The sequence below is a fragment of the Poecile atricapillus genome, chromosome 14, assembly GCF_030490865.1.
Source record: "Poecile atricapillus isolate bPoeAtr1 chromosome 14, bPoeAtr1.hap1, whole genome shotgun sequence".
Classification (NCBI taxonomy): Eukaryota; Metazoa; Chordata; class Aves; order Passeriformes; family Paridae; genus Poecile; species Poecile atricapillus.
In genome coordinates this window covers 7,230,523-7,253,968 of record NC_081262.1, presented here as the reverse complement: position 1 = coordinate 7,253,968, position 23,446 = coordinate 7,230,523, and the positions used below count along the sequence as shown (strand labels likewise).

The 23,446-nt window shown below is 39.8% G+C and overlaps 3 protein-coding genes across 7 annotated transcripts in view; 1 reads left to right on the top strand and 2 right to left on the bottom strand.

The window, feature by feature from the left end:
• Positions 1-2,277, bottom strand: part of PARN (poly(A)-specific ribonuclease) — a 46,573-nt gene extending 44,296 nt beyond the window's left edge. Inside the window, exons 1-5 of one of the 3 annotated variants that reach the window (XM_058849444.1) lie at positions 2,143-2,277; positions 1,790-1,867; positions 847-926; positions 428-495; positions 254-335 (exon numbers count right to left, since the gene is read on the bottom strand). In XM_058849444.1, the coding sequence (XP_058705427.1) occupies positions 254-335; positions 428-495; positions 847-926; positions 1,790-1,867; positions 2,143-2,161 (327 nt within the window). In that variant the 5' untranslated portion in view covers positions 2,162-2,277. The remainder of the gene's footprint in view (positions 1-253; positions 336-427; positions 496-846; positions 927-1,789; positions 1,868-2,142) is intronic. The other 2 variants (XM_058849446.1, XM_058849445.1) reach the window with 2 other exon arrangements.
• A 149-nt stretch (positions 2,278-2,426) lies between these two features.
• Positions 2,427-11,877, top strand: BFAR (bifunctional apoptosis regulator). 3 transcript variants are annotated; one of them, XM_058849448.1, is made up of 8 exons: positions 2,427-2,759; positions 6,110-6,440; positions 7,285-7,483; positions 7,808-7,977; positions 8,594-8,738; positions 8,994-9,164; positions 9,621-9,823; positions 10,711-11,877. In XM_058849448.1, exons 2-8 carry the CDS (start codon positions 6,175-6,177, stop codon positions 10,901-10,903), a joined length of 1,347 nt encoding a protein of 448 aa, XP_058705431.1. In that variant the 5' UTR covers positions 2,427-2,759; positions 6,110-6,174; the 3' UTR covers positions 10,904-11,877. The 3 variants fall into 3 exon arrangements, with proteins under 3 accessions (XP_058705431.1, XP_058705432.1, XP_058705430.1); XM_058849449.1 differs by lacking the exon at positions 2,427-2,759 and adding an exon at positions 4,716-4,964 and having other exon boundaries at positions 6,163-6,440; XM_058849447.1 differs by lacking the exon at positions 2,427-2,759 and adding an exon at positions 4,716-4,964.
• Positions 11,247-22,106, bottom strand: PLA2G10 (phospholipase A2 group X). The gene is made up of 4 exons (XM_058849451.1): positions 21,919-22,106; positions 17,214-17,379; positions 15,599-15,705; positions 11,247-13,171 (listed from the first exon to the last, which is right to left on the bottom strand). The coding sequence occupies exons 1-4, from the start codon at positions 21,968-21,970 to the stop codon at positions 13,026-13,028; spliced, it is 471 nt and encodes a 156-aa protein (XP_058705434.1). The 5' UTR covers positions 21,971-22,106; the 3' UTR covers positions 11,247-13,025.
• Between the last annotated feature and the right edge of the window lie 1,340 nt (positions 22,107-23,446).

Sequence of the window (23,446 nt, the reverse complement as noted above, 5' to 3'; positions counted from 1 at the left end):
CACCTTCCCAAGTTTAGAATGTTATTTCAAATTCCAGAAATCATACATTGTAATGTGTAACAAGATTTAAAAACTGAAATCAAGGATTAAAGCCTTAAAGCTCATTTCTGGGATTGCTCTTAACTGACGCTTAATTATTTTATTAAAAAAAAAAATCAAAACAACCCAGAAACAAACGTTTTTCTACCTTTTAAGCTGAAGTTTTTTTCAGGTATAACTTAACCTAATAAAATTAAATTGTTTTTCTACTAACCTGACAGACAAACTTGACATCTGGTGAACTTCTGTTAAAGGGTTTTGGAAAAATATAGAAGTTAAATGACTTCATTATATACCTGTAGAAAAGATGAGTTACATGTCAATACAGTATCAGTATTACTTTAGAAAATCCTCAATTAAGAAAACAAGAAATAAGAGAATAACATACTTTTCTTCTGTGTCATCATATTTAAAAGTGCAAAGGCCAAACTGAAAGAGCAAAAAATCCATGGAATGCTGGAAAGGAAAGGAAAACTTTGGATGAGAATGAAACATGTACACATTTTAAGACTGCCAGGGTGCATCTACATACGATTTCTCTACATTTCAAAATTAAGTAAAGTGAATCTTCTTAACTAATGTTGATAATTTTAATAAAAACAAACACACTAGAGTTTTCCCACTAGATTTCATCCTCATTTAATCATCTTACTCTTAGCCCAAGATGACTTTAGTATGCACTTTCATTCCACAAAGAGACAAAAACTGAGGGAAGTTTTGTCTCTCTTTCCTCCTGTTAGTCACACACACAAGCTACTACACCAAAAGTACCTTCAGTTTTCATATTAGCCCATGTAAACACTTTACCTTTTTAAGTTTCTGATACCTTTCTTCTGGAGTGTCAAAGCCATTTGTTAATGCACTAACTGAAGGCCCATCACTGATCCCTGAAAAAGTAAAACATATTATGCTTTGGGTAAGCTTTTCAAAATTAATCACAGCAAAGAAATGCAACAACTGGCAATTTAAGAAAAATGCTTTCACTTAAAGCACGTGCCACAATTATGTCATTTGAGAAAAATACAACTGCAATAAGCCACTCATTTTAATAGTGCTGCTCTAGTAGCAAAGCTCTTCTGCAAAAGCTCTGTCATTCTGGCTCCTACTCAACATGTCAGTAACAGGCCAAGACCTACCAATACCCTAATGTAAATGTGCTTCACAACACAATGCAGGATCAAAGCCAAACTAAAACTGGGAAGTGTTGCCCAGAGATTTATCGAATAATGTAGTCACCTTAAGCAATATGCAACAACTGTACTTCCATAAACACCACATGTAACAAAACCTAGTCTTGCTCACATTTATGTCCCATGGGTGAACTGAACTCTGCATCCCAAAAGCAAAGCATCTCTCTGCTGCATATATGCTCTGGGTTTCACAAACACACACGTTCTTAGTGCTGCCTATCCCTGTCCAAACACTTGCAAGATCTCCCTCACACATATCTCAGTCCATTGCTTTCATGGCATATATAACACATATTTTTTACCTTATGCTGCAACAACTATCAGTTGTCATGTTGAAATTACTGTGGGAGCACAAGCAGCACGAGCCTGACATGTATCTTTGACCAAAGCCTTGTATCGCACATGTAACAAGTGGTTCAATCGCTTTCTGGTAGCCACAGCTATAGTTTTTTCAAGCTAACCAGGAGACACATCACAAGAACGAACTCGGGCACCGAGGTCAAACCACCCCCCTCAGATACTGCCAACAGTTCGCTATCACAAAACAGGTGCAACTGTACCTGAAAACTCTCCATCGATGGCCAGGAAGTCCGACTCTTCAATGGCTTCATACACTTTGTTAAGGTTATCCTTAAAATCTGCGGGTAAAAGGTTAAAACACGCTTGAGACTACGAATGACATCCTCCGGCAGCCCGGCGCCCCTCGGGCGGGCAGGGGTGGCCGGGGCCTGCCCGCCGCCCCTTCAGCCTCGGGGCCGCGCCTCATGCGCGAGAGGGGGAATGGGGACCCCTTCGCCATGAAGGAGAGGCTGAGGCCGGAGCGGCCGCCAGCCCAGGGCAGGACGCCGGGACGCCGGGCCAGCTTAGCGCCAGCAGCGCAGTGCTCGGGATGCAGGGCCGGGTGGTCACTCACTGCTCCTGATCACCTCCATCCCGCGCCCCCGCCCGCCGGAGCTCGGCCCGGCACCGCCCGGCACCGCCCGCCGCCGCCGCCGAGCGCTTCCGGGGCCGCCCCGCGTGCCGCACGTGAGCGCGCACAGCAGCTCGGGCCGCCGCCATTTCCTACCGGGGCGGAGCCCTCAGGGCCGCACCGCCCTGTCCGCCCGCGGCCTCGGCTTTGGGCGGTGAGTTCGGCCGCCTGCCGTGTGCTCCGAGCGGGCCGCAGGAGTGGCTGCAGCAGCGCTGCCGCGGGGAAGGAAGTCTTACACCAGCCGCAGTTCTGTGGGGTGTGGTGAAGTGTCATGGATGTGGGCCTTGCCCTCAAAGCCAGAAATGCGTAGCTATCACTAACAAGAAAGAAGGGATGGAACTGCCTAGGAGACACCAGAAGGATGGTGCAGAACTGCTAGCGACGATGCCTTAATGATGATAATTCCAGGGGAACTGCAGGTGTTGGCGTATTACTGAAGGAGCGTTTTCCTGTTAGAAGCGGCACTTGGACACCTCGCTGTGGAGGAGCAGCGCTCAGCGCCCAGCAGGATGGGCCCGCAGCAGCGCTGGGCGAGGAAGAGCTGCCCCAGGGAGAAGAAGGTGCTGCACAGGGGCAGAGCGCAGGAATTGTGGGCACGGGCGGCAGAAGAGTTCAGAGTTTGTGCTACAGGGCTCATAAAACATCTTTTCCAGAGTTCCAGCAGAAACTGTGGGGGGTAGTTTCTGCATACAGAAAAAGATAAAGAATTATGCAGGATTTAGTGGAGAGAGTTCTTCAAGATTCTTCAATATTAAGCTTTGCCTTTTCAGTATAAGCAATTTATTCAAGAGACATTCCCAGCAAATAATCTAGTATGATTAAATGGCTCCCAGTAAGATGTTAGTTAAAATGGCAGAGATGTTTTTATTTTGCAGTAAATTGGCTGAAGCCTAAAATTTTCATGCTACTCCTCTGTCTTTTAAGATGCATTTCTGCAGTTTCTAGTTAAAGTGCTCGTGGCACTTCAAAGTGGTTGATGGCTGTTTCAGAAGACTATTTTCCCCCAAGTAGCTGACAAATCTGGGGAACTCTTTGCTTCCCTCACCCACAAAATAAGCTGCAAGTCAAACAGTAAGGGACTGTAATAAAGTGCTTCAATAAGAATTGAAGTACTATGTCTTGCAGATTAGACATTTTTTTACTTCAGCATGTACGTATTGTTAGGTAAGCAGAAGGAACACTTAAAAAGTGGGAGAGGGCAATACAAGCAGTTAGTTTGAGATTCCATAGCTTTTTATATGTCAAAAGTTTTACAAACTGGAACAGAAAGGCCATGTTTTCACATCATTCAAGTCTGCTGCACAGACTATCAAACACTTGCATGGTCTTTTACTTTACCGAACATTGAATGTGAAGCTAAGTGAAAAGACACTAAAAAGTAGTAAAAAACTGTATTTTAGAACAAGTATTCTGGGCTGCATTTTCACCTTGCATACCACGGTAGATGCACTTCCTCAGATCTAGAAGAGGTTGAATTCTTTCATGCTAGAGTAGTTTAAAAATCTGCTTATTGGTTCTCTGGACAAAAATAGATAATGTGAGAGAGAAAACAATGAGAGACTATTTTCTTTCTTGAAATGAGCTAGCATAATTAAATGTCATTTTAACTGGACTTGTAGATTGTATCAAACTGGAACAAAATCTTAAAAGAAAATGTCACTGTGTTGAACAGTTGAAAAAAATACATCTCAGAGGCACTTCAAAAATTCACAGAATCAATTAGGTTGGAAAAAACCTTTGGGATCGAGTCCCACCTGTGACTAAACACACCAGATCACTCAGACCATGGCACTCAGTGCTATGTCCAGTCCTCAAATGCCTTCAGGGACGGTGATTCCACCACGTCCCTGTGCAGCCCATTCCAATGTCTAATCACCCTTTCCTAATGTCCAACCTAATGCCCTGGTGCAGAGTAAAGCTATGTCCTGTCACTTGTTCCTTGGGAGAAGAGGCCCATCCCCACCTGGATACAACCTCCTGTCAGGGCAGGCAGGAGTGAATCAGGGTTTTTTGGACTAGTCAGAAAGAATTTCAGAAAGGGAACAGAGACTGAGAGAAGTCATTGTGAATGTGTGGAGAGATAAACTTATGCGGTAAGAACAGTCTGTGCAGGATACGTTAGCACTGCAATCCGACTAGCACCTTTAAGTCTCGTTAAGCCTCGAATCTTTATTGTAAAATCAACCTTGAACAGTTTCTGCGAAGGAAGGCTACCTGAGATTGTAGTGTACAGTAAGCAAAGGTACCTCAGTTCTCATGAATATGGAAGTGCGTGTATTCCCAGAAATGGGAGTGTAGCAGTGCTCATGTCAGGTGATTCTAAACGCTTGAAATAAAAAGGCGAGCGGCGGCGGTGAGGAAGGAGCGGCGGTGCCGCCGTGCCCGTGGGGCGGGGCGGAAGCAGCAGGGTGGGCTCGGCCCGGGGCTGTAGCCGGGGCGCCGCGGGGCCGAGCCGGCTGCAGGGTGTCGGGCCGGGGCCGAGCCGGCTGCAGGGTGTCGGGCCGGGGGGCCGAGCCGGCTGCAGGGTGTCGGGCCGGGGGGCCGAGCCGGCTGCAGGGTGTCGGGCCGGGGCCGAGCCGGCTGCAGGGTGTCGGGCCGGGTGCCCCCCGCGCTGGCCCTGCCCGGGTAGGAAGCGCCGCGGGCCCGGCCCGGCCGTGCTGCGCCTGAGGAGGCAGCGCGGAGGGCAGGAAGCTGAAGCTGGGAAGAGACAGGAGAGGAGCCAGGAGTAATTCTGCTGCTGGCTCTTACTTGGCGCAGACTGAGCGGTGAAATATTTTTCCTGTATTTTCCACATAAATGCTGTTGTTTCTGTCTTAAGGGAAAACTAGCAGAATGCTTTGAGGTGCAAGATCTTGTTTTTTCCTCTTATAACTGCTGTTTCCGGTTTGTTTTAGAAAGCTGACAGCCTGTATTTTGCCAGGGAAATACAGGTTTGGAAGTCTGAGGATTCTAATTTCACTATTGGTTTCTGTTTCTCTACTTGGGTTTTTTTTGTAATTTCTGTTCTTTACCTGCTTGCGTCCTTACCTCTTTGTGCTTGATCTGAATGACAAGTTGGTAAGTTAGTAGTAAGCAGGAGCCACATGGTGGAGAGTGTAATCATATTTTGGTTTGGTAGTGCCTGAGGAGAAAATAGTCTTCTTCTTGGTATCTCCTAATATATCATGAGTATTGAGTGAGTGATCCGCAGAAGTGTTTTTCTTAAGAAACTATATTCTGCTATCTAAAAGAATAGAGTAGGAACATCAAGCAAATAGGTTCATGTGTTTTGTAAGCTTGGAACCATCTTAAACTCTTCTTATTTGTGCATTTTCTGTAATACTAACCAAGTGCCTACAAGTAAAATTAGTGTGGAGTTTAGAGCTTTGATGAGAAGGTGTGCAGATCAGTATCTTATCGTTCTGAAGCTGGTGACTTGATGGATCAAACTTTTTTTAACATTGCCCAGCAATGTCTGGCATTGACCTCTGTTAGTAATGTTTTATTCCATATGCTTGGAAGGAAGAGGGGTGAGGTAAATTAGATCAGTATGTTATACTGGTATTTTATTTTTGTATCCTCTGATGGTACTTCTTCCTTTGACTGGTTTCTTTTACTAAAACCCCGATTAAAGCTACTGTCAAAAGTAATGTGAATCAGTAAGTTATTTTGTTTGACTTTCATGTATTTTGTAACATGGGAGAAGAAAGCATAGGGAGATTGAGCCCAGCTGTTTACATCTAGAATCTGGTTTTGATTGTTTTGTTGGCAATGAATATATTGTTGAAAAAGTAGATCGTGTTTCATTTTGGGGAGGGCTGAGTTACTTAAAAAATTTTACACCATCCAAGTGACAAAAGCGGTGCAATGATAAATCACATTTCTTACAATTCTAAACTTCTGTAATAGCTGTTTTCTTGTTGCTTTGCAGAAGTAATGCCTTATCTGGTTTGAAGATCTAAGAGAGCTTTCTATTTGTGTAAGGCATAAAGGAAAATGGAAGAAGATGAGACTTTACAAGGGGAAACAGAGAGGGCAAAAGTCGAACCATGTGCTACTCCTGGCCTGGGTCAGCAGATATCAGTCAGTGAGTTCCTGTGCCACTGCTGCTACGATATTCTGATCAATCCTACCACCCTGAACTGTGGGCACAGTTTCTGTAGGCATTGCTTGGCCTTGTGGTGGGTATCATCCAAGAAGAATGAATGCCCTGAATGCAGAGAAAAATGGGAAGGATTCCCCAAAGTCAACATCCTTCTCAGGTGAGTGAACTACTTTGTGAATGTCTTTTTTACATAAATAGAACCACAGAAACCTTCTGGTTTTTTGAGTTTTCTGCAGATATTCTTATATAATTGGTAATCTGAACTGTCACAAAGAAATTTAAATCCCAAAGACTTTCATCTTATGCGCTTGTAATGAACTGTTCAAGCACATGGAATTAAGGGTTGGGTTGGTTGGTTTAGTTTTGAGGGAGGAGGTTTGTTTGGGGGGGAGGGCTTTCCCCCCTTTCTAAATTTTTTGGGAGCTGGAGAGGCGGGATCCTCAATCTTCTAATATTGCTGGTTGTTTTTAATAATTCTAAGTTAGATTGATCTCGGATAATTGTGTAGTAATTTCTGTAATAGAAATTATTTATTGGAAGAAATATTTTCATATTGCAGAACAAAGCTAAAAACATCTATCTGCTGTCTTGAATTACCCACAAGTTGTTTTGTTAATAACACATTATCTGGGATTAATAATATTTAAATAAATAGGTGGCAGGATTGATGGTAGGCTTTTATGTTGTCTTTTGCTTAGCATTTTTTAATAATTGAGGCTTGCCAGTGGCACACAGAATTCTAATTTTATACAGATATTTTATATATTTTTATATTTTTCTTTATATTTATAAAGAAATAACTTGGGATTTCTGTGGAATTTTAGCTTTAGAAGCTAAGGAAAATGTTGTTTGACAGTGATTGATATAACTCTAAGTTTCCTAAGCTTTAATAACTATTTTTTTCTTGTTTTCAAAGATGGTAGTCTTCAGTAAAGGCTGGAAAACAAAAATACAAAAATTAGTCCCTTTTCTGAATATTAAGCTTTTATTTTTCCTATTAGGGATGTTATTGAAAAGCTATTTTCTGATGCCATTGAACAAAGAAAAGAAGATATTCAACAAAACAGTGATGTAGCACAGAGCTTAGCAACTTTCCAAAAATATGGGAATGACCAGATGCCTACAGTTCGGAGCACAGGAAGAATTAATGCTCGAGGAGGGTTTTTCTCAGGCGTTCTCACAGCTTTAACTTGTGTAGCAGTAAGTTTCATCTGGTTGGTTTTCCCTGTCTGCTTCTTTAAGCATGCAATCAAATATCCTTAAATTACATGCACAGAAGAGGTTCCAGCTGGGCAGTGTAAGTAAAGTGGCCTTCAGAGCTGTCTGTCAGGAACTGCAGTATGCAGCAAATGGAAGTTAGTGGCTAAAACTTCAAAATACTTTCTTATAACCTGAATATTCTAGTCTCCATGAAATGGAAAACTCTACGTGTCAAGCCTCTTATTGTGTGTTTATTTATATCATTTATGTATTTGCTTCTCAAGTAAAGGATCTTTGTTTATTTTTCTTTGCATTTACCTGTAGGTAGTTCTTCTTGGCTATCACTGGAGTAGCAGAGAATTTGAAGATGATCTTCTTGTCCACAAGCCTGTTGCTAAGTGGACTGCTGAGGAAGTGATACTCTGGCTGGAGCAGCTGGGTCCGTGGGCTTCACATTACAAAGAAAGATTTTTACTGGAGAAAGTAAATGGAAGGTGAGAGACCTGATGGTCAAGGACAATTATTATGGGATTGGACTACTGATAGATTCATTGGGGGTGGCTTATTGTGAATGACCATACTGTGTTCCGTAGATTATGGGAATATTCTGTTGATGTATAAGAATAAATTTCAGAAGTTCTAATAATTGCTGTTGAAAACATCTAGTAGTAGATACTTAGCAAGCTACCTAAAAATTTCTAAGAACTTTTTAAAATGCTAAAAATGCAGACTGAAATGATACCTAGAGTAAAATTCTACTGAGGTATTATCCACCCCTTCCACCTTTCTTTTCTTGTGGAAATATGCATATGCTATATGCATATGTATTCCAGCCAAGAGCCATGCTGAAAGCAGGCAAGAGGAAACTAGAAAAGTAGGAAATTTAAAACCCAGGCTCTGAGATGCAGTTGGTGTAGAACACTTGATATGCAGTGTAATGATGATCTTTGCAAGGCTCTGCCAACCCAAAGTATTCTATGATTCTTTAACTCAAAGGTTGTGCTACCTTGTATCAGTAGCTTATTGTTTCAGTATGCAGTCATGTATTTGTTAGTCATCTTTTTTGGTGAATAGGCACTCTTTACCTTCTTGATTCTTCTGCTTTTGTAGACTCCTCCTAACACTGACTGAGGAGGATTTCACCAAAGAGCCTTACAGTATAGAGAACAGTAACCATAGGAGAGCTATTATTGCAGAACTGGAATGTGTGAAAACTTTAGGTGTTAAACCACCACAAAACCTTTGGGAATATAAGGTAAATTTAATATGAAGTGTGTCATGTCATGTATATTAGTTATTTTAAAGTAATACTTTTGAAAGAAGATTCTCTTAAAGCCAGGAAAAGTGTTAAAGTAGTGGAATTACCTATGTAAAACCTGCTCAGTTTAATGGACTGTTGAATTTGAAAAGCAACCCTTGGAAAAATGACTGTCAGAAAATCTGAGAACTGGCATGTTATTTTAATTTTATTTTTTCACTGATTAAAACTTGAAAATGTGATATCTTTTAGGCTGTAAACCCAGGAAAATCACTCTTTCTTCTATATGCACTGAAGAGTTCTCCAAGACTCAGTATGTTATACCTATATTTGTTTGATTATGCAGAAGCTTTCCTACCTTTCATCCACACAATTTGTCCTATGCAAGAAGACAAGTATGAAGATACTGTCACAAAACTGCTTGTAAGTATTTAAAACATTAAATATGCTACTTGCTTTAGTTATAACCATTTTAAGACTAGCAGCATAAAACCACATGATGTAATTATTCATCATTTCATCTCTTTACACTATGACTTTAAAAAGGACAGACCTACAGAGTAAGTAGTTCTTTGATTTTATTGTATGCAATCACCAGTGTTGCAACCATTACTTTTAACAGGATTGATTTTAGGCTTTTAAGACTTTAAATGTGTGAAACTGATTGTTCTGAAGTTCACATGACTACAGAAAGTGATGTTCTAATCTAATTGAAATTACTGCATTACAGTATTACCTACTAACAAGTATAATAAAGATAAAACACTGCTTTCAGTGTATAAAACCCCCAGCTTTTCAACAAAAGACTAGTGGAAATAAGCCAGTATTAAATCAGTTTAATATAAAATTGATTAACAGTCTTTTTATCCTAATTTACAGGACCTTAAAGATCCTTCTTGGAGGCAATGGAGAGAATTCACTGTAAAGTATTTATTTTTGCCATACCAGCTGATAGCTGAATTTGCTTGGGATTGGCTAGATGTGCACTACTGGACATCAAGATTTATAATTGTAAATGCCATGTTGCTCTCTGTTCTGGAATTATTCTCCTTTTGGAGGCTCTGGTCAAGAGGAGAATTGAAGTAAGTTTAACGAAGCTTTTGGAAGAGGGTAGGAAGTACACAGCCTTATAAAGAGAAAGTAACAGCCTTACAGTTTCACAGTTGCTTACTGAAATGAGTGTCTAACCCAAACTCCAAGTTTAATAACAACACGTGAATCTGCATTCCCATATTGCTTAATCTTGTATGCCTTTATTTCTGTGCACGCTTCCAAGGGTTTCTTAGAGGTGGTTTTACTTATCAGATGTAGCAAATGTGGAAACAGTAACAAGCACATTCTTAACCACTGGCAGATACTAAACTTTATCTTGAGAACTGCCTCTTACAGGGCCTGGTATTAGCTGTCAGCTGACAACTAAATACATCAGAATGTAGTCATGATACAGTAGTATAGTTATTACAGGATAAGTCTTCATAATCATAAGTAAGTTTAGTTATACTGATACTAGTTATGATAATTTATCAGATTTTCTGTTTTCTGTTACCGCCTCAATTCCGTCTTAATTCAAGCATATTAATATTCATAGTTGGTGTGATCTTTGGAAATTGTATGGGAGAAATTCTTCTTTTGGTGTGTAGTGGGTTTTCCCTTTGCCAGTCAATAGAGGGCAGAATGTGCCCAGAACAGCACAGGGAATGTAGGACAACCTGAGGCACAGCTGGGATGTGGCACTGGAACCTGCTGGGCTTCGGGTCTAAGTGCACTGATTTAGTGCTTCCTCTTTAAATTTGGTACTACTGGGTTTTAGGAAAGTTTTTCCTGGAGTGCAAAATGTTTGTTTTTTTTAAGAAAACAACCCGAGTAAGAGCTAAGTAATTTAAAGCTGTAGCACCTATTACCTTTTCTTAGAGCTGGTTAAAAATAAACCAGAAAGTTCCTCTAAGCCTTTCCCTTTCCTTTTTCACAGGACTATTCCTCATAGAATGTGGAGACATTTCTGGAAAGTCTCAACCCAGGGACTTTTTGTTGCCATTTTTTGGCCTTTTATTCCTCAGTTTGTCTGCAATTGTTTGTTTTACTGGGCCTTGTATTTTAACCCAGTTATAAACATTGATCTTGTGGTTACAGAGATAAGGCGTCTGGAGACACAAGTGCAGTGATTGGCATTGGAACTCTTGCGCTGCTTAGCTTCTAAAAATGGACATTTTGAGTAAACTTTGCTTTTCTTCTTTATGTATGTGGCAGTGAAAATGGTGGACTATGTTAATTTAAACACGCAAAAAAGCTTTAAGGTAAGTTATTAAGCTGATTCCAAGTTGGAGGATGAAGGAAAAAGGAATTTTCTGTTGATAAAAAAAGTACATTCCTGTATAGCCATGTAAAACTCTTACAGTCTTCTAACCCTATTTGTATCAGATCCATTTCTTTATTCTGTCCTGAGCATTCTGTGTATTTTCAAGCCTGCCTTAAAATCAGTGTCTTCTGCACTGCTACAGTGATCTCTTTCTTTTTAAACTTAGTATTTCATACCAGCAATATGTTCCTCAACTTCAGTTTGCCAAAGGAATGCCCTGCCTGGATAGGCTTGATGTTGAAAGAACTTTATTTATTTCAGTCTTCCTTACATGTAGCATTGTGACTGCCCTATACATACGCAGTCTCACTGTAGAGTTTGTTCCAAAATTCCTGTAGTTGAAGGCAAAGACTACTTGAATTCTCTTGTGTCTTGGAAAATGTGGCAATTACCATGGAAATTTTTTTATTCAGATCAGTTAGACTTCATCAATAGCTCCTTTCATTCTCTCTTCTTGAGTTCTGTTGCTAATTCTTAAATGCAGGGTTATCTCTTAAAAAGTATTGTTTTGGAAAAGTGACCTGACACTGTAATTACTCATGGCAATATAATGTCTGTATCTATATCTGTGAGCAAGTATTGACTGGAAAGTTATTTTGGGTAAGCAGGATTGACATTTGTTAATGTATATTCCTTTGCATCAAAAGGTAAGATTTTTTTTTTGAGAACTTTGTCCCCTTGCATTCTGTATTTGTTGTTTTGTTTATTTCATTTGTGTCAGTAATGTGAACTAAATTTGCTATAAATATTTTTCACAATTAAAGATCTCTCTTGAAATCTTCACTATTCCTAATAGAAGTGGGTTATTTTGTTTGGGGGTTTTTGGGGGGATTTTTATGGTGTTTTTTTGAGTGTTTGTTTTTTGTTGGTGTTTTTTTTTGTGGTTTTTTTTTGTTTGTTTGTTTGAGGGTTTTTTTGTGTATTGAAGTATATGTCATAAGCTTTGACTGCTCTTTAGCCCTGCATTTTTGATTAAGTTTAGGTGGGAGAAATAAAGTAGACATAAAACACTCCTGGCTCTATAACTGTTAAAATCAGCAGTTACAAAAAAGTGTATTATTCAGCAGTTCAGGGTACTGATTTCCCAAAGGGTTAGGTTAAAAATATCTATGAAGTGACCCTAGCTAAAACCAGCTTTACATCCTGATGAGTTGTATATACTTCTGAGCTTCATAAACTCTTGCTGTGCAGGATCAAACACTTGTGGGAAAGCCAGTTGGTCCCAACAACTTCTACATTTTTTCATGTTTTTGTGATGGTTTGCATTTGCATTTTTAAATTTGACTCTAAAGTTCTAAGGGTACTCTCTGTGCTTACAGGAAATTTAGGGTGTACATAGAGTAAGGAGTTTGAGCCATATCAAATAAGCAGCTGTTTAGAAAGCTCTATTTAAAAAGTAAGTGCTAGGAAAAAAAATAGTATAATAGGCCATCTTCAATGCGGGTAAAATTACTGTAGGTGAATGAAATTCAACTCTTAAATTAGGCTTTGTAATAAGTGTTTAATGTAGATGAGAGGGCTCCTTGTGCTGATACTGTCACTTCATGCACTTTTTCCGGTCAGTTCAAAGTTAACAAATGCTAAGATATGTTAGTGGACAAGTTTGATTTGTATCTTATAGCCAGTGGAGGGGGGATAAAAAGTTCCCAGCAAATGATATTATCAATCTGAAAAATCTGTGAATCTGAATATAAACAAAAATTAACACTGTCAGTTACTCCTTAAGCTGATAAACTCAGATTTCTATTTAGTCAATAAAAGTGCATGGGAGAAGGTAAATAAGAGGAAAAATGTTTACTTTGGCCGTTTTGGGGTGGAGAGGCTGAGGTGGAATGAGGGAGTATCAAGAAAGGGGAAGATCATTTGTTATCATTACTGTGGCCGAAAAAAAGTCATTGTAGAGGTAAATATATACAAGAGTCATATATCTAATATCTACACAAAGGCTGAATCTCACCACACATAAAGTCTGGCCACAAAAGGTATTTTCTATGGTAGGGAGCTTTAGAAAAACATTTGGCAGCTTCACGATCACATTCACATGCCATTTTTTGACATTTATCTTCTAGTGAGTCTGAAAGAAAACACAGTAAGTTTGGTATTAGTCTGAAGAAATTGAAAATCCCCAATGGAATACCAAGAATTGCTCCCTCACATTCCATATTTGCCATACAAATGCCTTACATTTCAAGTGCAATAGGAGCTGTACTGAGCTTTGATAAGAACCTGTGGATCAGTCAGTAATCACCAATCTTGGCAGGTGAAAATACAGCAGCCAGATAAAGATTTAAATACTCTTCTTCCAGTTTTTAATAAAGGAACTCTGATAATTGATCTCACTTTAGAAAGTGGTATGGAACCTTCCCTGACTTTCCTCTTGCTCTAGTGAAACTTGACTTTGGGAAGATACTCCATTCATATACCCTTTGTAATCTGCTGTAGGATATAGCATTAAAAATAATACATGGGATATATACATGGCATGCAGATGTATTCCATGTCCAGCCTATGGCAGCCTAAACTGCCCACCTTTTTTTATTGAAGTGTTCAGTAAGAAGTTAGGTAAAGTGTGTTTGTGTGATAAAATCCATGTCTTGTCACGTTTGTTTTATAATTGTAGTGTTGTAACTTAACAGATTTCTTGGCATGAGTGTTTCTTCTTGGCATGAATATTTTCTTCTGCAGCAACGTATTTTGGGTTCAGCATGCCAACCCAGAAGTGTGTAGCTTTTTTCTCTCTGTAACTGTCTGTAAACTGAAGAATCCTTGATTACATTTTGCCTGAGTGTTTACCATTTTAAAAGCTTAGCCAAATCTCTGCTTGAGATTTGTCCAGGAGCAGAACAAGTGTTCAGTTTTACGAATGAACTCAAATTCTGCCATGAAATGGAAGTGTTCTTAATGTATATGTGTTTATGCTGCAACTAGCTGCCCTTAGAGATACTCAACAGCACAAGTGGCATGAACAACATGATAGGATAAAAAAATCAAAACATGATAACTGAGAACTATTCTTTCTTCTGTTCTTCTGGTATGCTCCAGACATTATCTTCTCCATGCTGCACCAGGGACTTGGTTTCCTGACACTATGCCTGCTATCTTGGCCAGTATTTTGAATATGGTCAGGAGCAGAATCTTTACAGTCAAATAAGGGCAGACTGTAATATGATTAATCAGTTTGATTCTCTCTTAATTAATTTAGAGAGAAGTTGCTTTGTACATCTGGGGCAGGGGAAGAAATGAGCAAGTAGAGATTCTGAATGAGGTGGACACTTGGGCAAAGTAAAGGTTGAATGTGAAGGAGGAAAGGAAGTAATGTCCAAACTTTCATTTCTTTTCAGGTCAGGCAAATTTTGAATTGAGTTATGAAATGAGAGGGTTTTGTGTTCTCTGTGAATGGCCAACTGTTGACTTTAAAACATGGTAGTCAGAAACTCAGACTTGTTTTAAACAAGTTTATGTAAGGGTTTTTGCATTTCTGTCGTGCAAATAATAACCAGTTCTTAAGCTCATTTGCATTCTAGCTAGAAGCGTAAAATTATACGCGAAGTAACTGACCAAGCACCTGATTTTAAAAACAAAACAAGGGAGCAACATCCCAAACAGCCAGCAAACAAACAAAATTACAAAAACATGACAACAACAACAACAACAAAAAACCTAGAAATATTGGGGAGCTTGTGAGAAGCTACAGTTTCAATGAGTCTTTGAGACTCATATTGGAAAGTATTTGCTAAAACTTTGGGAGTTGTGAACAAATAATGTAAAAGAAAAGCTACTTTCTGTTAACCATTTTTTGAGGCTTTTCTTTCTTGGTGATCTCTTTGTCCTTCCCTTACCTCAGCATGGCAAATATATTTTGAAGCAATCAAACAAAATTTATCAGGATGTGGTCAGCAATCTGTACACTTGTCATGTAAATATTTTCAAATTAATATTTTTTAATTTAAATTCCAGAAATAAACATACTCATCAAATATTTTATTACCTCATTGTTTGAAACTGTAAACTGTAACTGTGAATTCATTCATAAGTTTCAACCATCAGTGCAACTGCTCAGGGATAAATATGCCAAAACCATGTCCATTATAAACTTACAAATAGTGGGAAATATTTTCAACTAAGTAGGGAAAAGATCTTTTTAAACTGTTACAATTTCCTTGTCTCCTGTTTGGGTTCCTCAGCAGATATAAATGTTGAGTAAAAGGAGGATGGTTGTGTTTTCTGAAAAGGTAATAGATACTTCTAGATCACAGTTTTATTTGCTTATGTCAGTCAGTAGGGGAGGATTAAGAAGAAACTGCATTCATTTGATCAGTTTAGCTGTGCTATCTTGGAGGCACAGTGTGTCCTGGCAATAAAAGTTATAGAAGGAAGTATGGTAAACTAAGAGTTAAGAAAATACCTTTGTAATGAGGTAATTAGTAGAAGTAAGAAACAACCAAACCAAATAACCCAACTCCAAAACCCAACACCAAAAAAATCCCAAGTGCTCACTCACCACACACAGCAGAATTGTCTTCGCATTCCCAGTGGTAACTTTCAGTCTTTGGTTGACAACCTGCTTGTTCTGCCCTCCCATAGCAGCAGTCGTGGTGAAAGCAGCACCTGAGAGGAGCAGAAATGGTGATTTATGGTCACACAATCCAGATGGGGTTTATCAATGGGTTACTACAGCTGTGACAAAAGGGTAAGTATCAGTGAGTGTACAAACGTTACCTGCCCAGGAACCAAACCAGGGTAATTGGAAAAAATTACTACTTTTTCATGTAATAAGTGATGAGAAGAATGTCTGATATACATTGAGCTAATTGAATCTTCAGGGCATTCGCAATTATATGAGAATTTATATTATATTATAAAGCGTGAGTATGCTTTTCTCCTAGCACCATCCACAAAATGAACTGTTAGCTCATTATCATCAGAAAATTTGGAAAGTTGCTCAAAATTATTGTTTCAAAATTGTTCTTGTCATAGTTGGCACAAAAAATTTATAGTCTTTCTATGACATTGTGAAACTGAACAGTACAGGTAAGAATTAATGAGATTTTAATGTTTAAAAAAGGCATTAAAATATGCTGTTGTAGTGTGTCTTGTGTGGAGTCATTGCAAGCCCAGAAAACCAAGTAGAGGAGGCAACAAGGACCTGAAATTAGGCAGCTTGTAAGTTTTTGCTGCAAACTAATTACACCCTTTCTTTCTGACTTGCTGGAAGAATTGGGTGTATCCACCAAGTACTCAGTCATTATTCATTTATTTAATTCCTTCATTTATTGGTTCAGTTTCCTCCTGGTAGACTAAAACCATCAGATTACAGTAGGTAGATGGTGTTTAGGTTGTCTGTGGAATTTATCTGCGATAGGAAAAGTTAATGCTGTGAGCTCTCCCTTTGCAATTACTGTTTTTCCTGTGCTTATTAAGTGATTATTTGGTCATTCCCCACAGATCACTGTGTAAAGATCCTGTGGTACATAACAGTTGAACAACACAGCTCAGTAACTCCCTTTCATGAATATAATTTTTTTAAAAAACCCAAACCACACAACAACAACAAAGCAAAACCAGAACAAAACCCAGACCAATCATCTAATTGTCAATTAATGTAAAATTACAAATTACATTGATAATAGTATGCTGAAATTAAGTACTAAATGGAAGGGTTTGGTTTTTAGAATTTTTACCAGGTTGAATTTTGAGCAATTCTTATGTATTATTTTGAATACTAATAACATGGAAGATAGTAAAATCAAAATATTTTTATTGCCTCTGTTTTTTAATTTTTTAGTTTTTTTAATTTTTAATTTAGATAGCTTCAATGCTTGAACTTTAAAGCTTCTCCAACAAGTCTTTAGTTATTTAACTCTTTGCTAAACAGTGATAGCAAAGAAACTCAGTTGTGTTGTGAATCCTGTACTAATGCAATGAGAATTTGAATTAAAGGAAAGCTCTTGTAGATCTACAGAAACACAATTTGAATGTTTCAGAGTTTTCTAGCAATCTGAGGTGTATTTAAACTTAGTTCCTTCTCTCAAATAGGCCTAATTTATATTTTAGTCCTTTTATTCGTCATCTGCATTCAGCATTTAATTAATTGTCAGATAAATCATTACTCTCACCAGTCTACTCTGTCCTTGGGCCATCCTTTTCCTCCCAGGCCACAATAGCATCCATAGCGGAGGTAGGCAAAAGGAGAGCGCCCTGTGGTGCATTTGATGGCTCCGGCTAATTCCAGAATTCCTCTTCGATTTCTCAAATGGGCTTCCCCAAAAGTGCCTTTATAAACTGTGGAAGAAAAACTACTATTGAATCCAACATGCAAATATAAAATCGTTCGGATTGTTTGGGTTTTTTAAAGCATTGATAATAAATTACAGGACTTGAAAATAATCCAGTTTTATTTTTGACACTTTGGGGTCATGCTGCTTGACCCACTCCCTTTGTCCCCAGTCCATAGTGAGCAGAATCCTGACGATTGAGAACTGCTGCAGTGCTTTCCTCCCATGGAGGCAGTGTACAATGGCAGACCAGTCATTTCCAGTCTTCCAGCTGGTGAGGGCCAGCGTGTGTTCTATGTGTTCTGTGGCCCTGACCCACCCAGTTGCTAAGATTAGCTGCCCCAGGGTTGCAGTGTTTTCTCTTTACATAACGTGCAATTTTGCCCATGTTATTTTGTAGAATGTAGTGCTTTACATTGGAACAAATAGGTCCTTTATGATAGGGTTTTGGTTTTCCTCATTTTTAGACAAAGCAGCCAAATAACTGGTGTGGGATGGTGTGGTGGATATAAAGCAAGGAAATGGGTGGGTGCTTGGAGTCTTTTCTAGGGAAATTAGAAAGGTGGGGTTTGGTTATTTTCCTTTTTACTTTTGTTTGGAGTTGCTGTTTAAGTGATTCTCAATACTATTTCTCCTGAACACAACTTACTTTAGGTACTGTATTTTAACTATCCCATATCAGTACTAAAGCAAGAGTTCCCAAGCACCAGAAAACTGTTGAGACTCTGGGTGACATTTTTAGGTGTTCATGTCATCCTGAGAGGCTGAACTAACACACTGAAGATCCTGATGGTAATGGGCAGCCTCTCCTTGCAGTGCAGGCTCCAAGTTATTCACAGCAAATTTTAAAAAGCTGAATGACTAAAAAACAAATTAGTTTTAGAAGGCTTCTTATTAATTAAACTAATTACTTCTTTTGGTAGGTGAAGAAGAATTTATAAACCTAAATTCCAGTACTGGTTACAGATTCCAAAAGACATTAAGATTTAATGACTGATAATACCTGTGATGGAGACAGACAGCAGAAAAAAAATAGACTTAGTTGTTAAAGACTTTGATAGTTACTTTCCTACAAAATAACTATATGGTTATGCAGTTTTTATATAATCTGCATAATCACATAATCTATTATAATGGCACAATAGAGTAATCTTTTGTAATAGATTATATCATGATAGATTATATGATTAACTCTAATCAGTTAATGGAAAATCTGACAGAAAAAATACCGGTCCCAGCACAGTTGAGTAACTTGAAATGTGTGGGATGCTGGTGATCTCTGGCACTTGTAATGTCATGAAACAATAGAATTTAAGCACCTCATGAAATCACCTTAGTAAGAAATTCAATTGGTTTGTGTGTGAAAATAGTAAAAAAACACTTAGGAAGAGTCCTGAGGCAGCAGTTAGTGCTTTCCTGACTGGTGACCACTCCCATATCTTGTCCCTTGTGCTTTTTGGGCATGTGATCTAGGGGCAGAAGTGTTGAAACAAGGTTGTTTAAACTTGCACATGCAGCTTCGGCTGTTGATTAAAAGCAATCATATCCTGAGGAATTAAGAAAAGCTTCCTTGCTATGTAGTCAATTGCATTTCAAAACTGCTGAGTTGGCACTAAACTTCCTTGCTAAGACAGTGAACAGTGTCTGTTGTGCATGGCTCAACAGACCATTACATGTATGTTTAGTGTGAAATATTAGTACTGGGTAGCAGAAGCATCCATTTGATTATAAACTGATTGGCCTTATGATAGATTGAAAGTGTTATCTTCATTGTCAGTACAAGTTCAGTATATTCTGAGCTGAAAACCCTGCAATAAAGCTGCAGCATTACAAGTGACAACTGGTTATGCTCTTCAATGTTTAGTCATGGTTACTCTTTTAGACAGCCAGTAGTGTCTGGAGGAACCATGGTTAATGGCAAAGCTGGGTTTGCTCTGCATGACCTTGGGGATTCTGAAAAAAGTGAAGAACTTTTACATTGTGTCTCAGTTCTTGGCAACTGAGGAAGGATGGTGTAGGAGAGATAACAGTCAGGAAGAAGAAAATAAGAAATTTCAAGTCATGTTCCTGGTTTCCTCAGAGAATTGTTTGCTAACTTGGGACAATTCCCAGTCCCTTGATTTAAATCCATGACAAGTAGAAGTGATGAACTGACTGGTACCTGAGGACCTCAAGTATAATAAGCCATGTGTCTTAAAGAAAAGGACATAAACCTTTTGTCCTTGTAATATATTTGTGTTACAGCATCTGGACATCCAATTGTAAACCAGCGCGGCATAGATACTCTCAATGTGATAGTCTGTCACAACAGCTTCATGAGCTGAGTTAATGCAAGCAATGAAATACCATCTGAGAATGCACAGAACAATGGAAACAATCAGAGTATCAATATGTTGATAATGATGATGATGATGATAGCATCAGTATGTTTGCCATATAACAAAATCTCCAAAGTGTTTTTTCAAATATGTTGTGGAATATAGTTAGAGTAAATTGATATTCTGCGTATTTCCAAACATTTTATGATCAAGGTTTTGAAATCTTCTGTGTTTTTGTTGTTTTCATGAAGGCTTTGTGGCTGAGAGGTTTGATTATGCACTCCTGACAGGGAAGTGTTGTCCCTCAATATCTGGTCAGATTTTTGGATTTTGTCATGCAGATTGTATGCATGCACCTTGTAGGTGGAGAAAAAGGGAGTGAGACAGATTGTATTTATTTTAAATTAATTGCTTTATAAGGTATAGAAAAAAAGAACTGTAAGCCTTATAGAAACCTTAGATTTTGCTTAGATTTTTACTACTTGCTTCATAAGCCATCAGGAATGGCCTTTTTCACCTCATTTTATTGCCCAGACGACTTACATGCTATCTCCAAAAATTCTGGTCACATGTAAATTTTTTAAAAGGTTAGATTTGCCCTTTTTGATACTTTGGACCAATTGGGAAACAGGTGAATTGCATTTCCCGTGCTCCTCACTGCCCACGGAGTGAGTGACTGAGGTGCCTGACTCAGCTATCAGAGCGCAGCCAGGCTCTCTGTAATGAGCACTCAAAGCTGGCAGAAGCAGTGCTTTCCTTAATGTTCTTGCTGAGGTTTGTGCCATGCAAAGGATAAAGTCTGGAGGATGATCAAAATGCAGAAGGAATCATAGGGGCAATCTGAGGTCACGAAGTAGAACTGGGGCAGGGAGCTTGGTGGGGCCCTAAGTTGGCCCCATTATGCAAGCACCTTACCTTATGGGCTTTAATCACACGACTGCCTCCCCCCAGACCCTGCTCCATTCTGTGCCCAGAATCTGTTCTAGGAATGGATTGAGGCTCTTCTCTTAGGATCCTGCTATTTGCAAGATTTGGTGTGGTGGTGAATTTGCAAGCTGTGTAGAAATATATAAAAAAAAAGTGCAAGAGAACCTTTTACTTAAGGATTTTATCCTAACAGCAGTCACAAAGGTTCAGCATGAGGTTAATTTAATCACTTTAAAACAATGCCTATTGATGTTTACAAATAGTAGGTTCTCAGCCTGCTGAATATCCTGGGGTTGGAGTACCAAGCTGCCACAGCATTCAGCGAGAACCAGGCTTTGAGCAGTTGAAGTTCCACATAATTCTACATAGAACAGGTTGTAGGTAAAATTGGGTTCCACCATGTCCCCAAGGGAACCTGAAGTCAGAGGATGTGTTTTTGTGTCAGCCCACCTACCTATCTGAAAATGAGGGATGATAATATAGTTTCAGAGAAATGAGTACAATCAGTTACTGTACTGATGAATACCTCAGAAACCCTATGAGGAAATGGACTGTGAATTGTTACAACCAGTCTTTAACACTGATTAATAAATAGGATGTAGGAGACCAAAAAAAATAATTAAATATTTCCAAAGTGAGTAATTGGCTGTGCGAAGGTGTGAGGCAGGGGTCCTTTAATTATATTCTCACATTATAACTCATTCATGAAGAACTGATTCATTTTTCAGAATAACCCAGTTAGGGTTTTGTAGGTAGTCTCAGTTCTACCAATTAATTCCTGCTTCTGAACTGCTTAGTAACTCAAGAGCTCTGCCACAACTCACTCCAGTACCCAGAGAAGAGTGGGAGTAAAGCTGCTGGCCTTATAGAAATATTGTTATTGAACGTGCAAGCTGCAAACTGATTTGAAGCACGTAACTTGGTTAGCAGAGTTGTACATTACTGACGAACTTTACAGAAGTAACGTGCGCCCCTCCAGCCCCGCTCCCGTGAGCAGTCCCGGGCTGTCGGGGCAGCTCCGGCCGCCGCTGGCAGCGGCACTCGGGGCTTCCCGTGGGCGAGTCCCACCCAGCTGTGCCCGAGCGCTGGCCACCTGTCACAGGCGTGGGAAGACAGGCACTTCCCGTCACTGTTTCTCCTAAGACTCCTTTCTCTACCCCTCTTCCCACCTCCCCTCCGATGCTGCCAAGCCCCATCCCACCGGGTCCGAGCCCGCGGAGGCGCCGCTGGACGGGGCGGCTTCCCTGCCGGGAAGGATCGTGTGGATGCCGAGCCCCGGCCCGGGGCTCTGCTCTACTCACCGGCCACCGGCAGCAGCAGCAGCAGCAGCAGCAGCGGGGGCAGCGGTGCCATGGGCAGTGGCGGGCGGGGGTGCGGGTCCCGGCAGCGGCGTGTGCTCGGCAGCGGAGCGTGTACGTGTGAGCAGCAGCGGCGGCGGCGTGCCGGCTATAACAGGCTGCTTTCTGCCCCGAGCCGGGTCCCCCGGAGCCGGAGCCCAAGTCCAAGCTGTGCTGTCCATCTGGCCAGAAGGGAGGAGCTGCCGCTGGAAGAGCCGGCGAGAGCTGGGACCTGTCACTCGGGCAGCGGAGCGCGGTGCAGGCACAAGGAGTCACACCCCGCAGGTCTGGGATGGGGCCGCCTCTCCGCTCCTCCACACCTTTTTGCTCTGGTAGCTATATTTTCTTTTTGAATTACAGCACTAATTTTATCTAGATCTGAAGAGGAAAGCAGGAACTGTGTTGTAAGTTAGTCTAGTGGTTAATTATAACCAGTGCTGAAGACGTGCTCTATCTGGAGTCTGCATCAGCCAGACTTCATCTACTGATTACTCCTTTCCTTGGATGACTAAAGAACAACCAACTGGTTGTAAACTGATTACGAATATTTGTAGGTTGATAAAAACTTTTTAATTGTACCTCAAACAAAATAGACTCTCAAAGTGAGTATTTTTTGTACGTTGTATTATATTTGCATCTTTTTCGGTTCCCTTTCTAACCCTTGTATTATTTCGTAAAATACATTACTAGGTATCTTATTACAGTCAGTTTCATTGCCTCTCTCCACACACAGACAATACCACTTGTTTTTATGTGATTTTTTCTGTGTTCATACTTTCCAAGTATTTCTTCAGACATTTTATTATTGCACTGAAACCAGTGCATTTCCTGTCAGTTGTTTGAGCAATCAAGAGCCCTGAAATTCAGAGTATTGATTTTGTGTGCATGTGTTTTGTCTTGTGGTGTTCATACTATTTTAATTTTTTTTTTAGCATTATTATATTCCAGGATATTACCCCCATAGGATCCCATTGAGGCCTACACTGCTAGGATATGAAAAGAGAAATAAAACTGGTTTTATTTATGGCACATACCAAGAAATTTTTCTTGGTCACATCATCTATTGGAGAGCAGCTGGTAGCTTGGTGGGGAGGGTTTGTGAATGGTATTTTCATCAAAGAAATAAAATCGTTTTTTCATGCACATAATAATTATAATTCTATTAGGGATAATTCTATTTTTGCATTAAAATGCTCTGATTTCTGTTTTATAACATACCTCTTTATTCAGGAGAGGCAGAAAATCATATGTGACATGATTTCAAGAGACAAAATGCATGCACAGACAGATCAGATTTGTTTTTGTTATGCTCTCATTAATCCAGGCTCTCTGAAATGTTTGTGTTGGCACTGAGGTGAGGGTAGCGTGGGATAAATGTGCAACACTGATCGGAGGCAGGATATTGATAAACCATTGTACACCTGGTAGGCCTTTGTGCAACTGTGTGCAGAACACCAGGCAAGGTGTGGCAGCTCAGCCAGGACTGTGCATG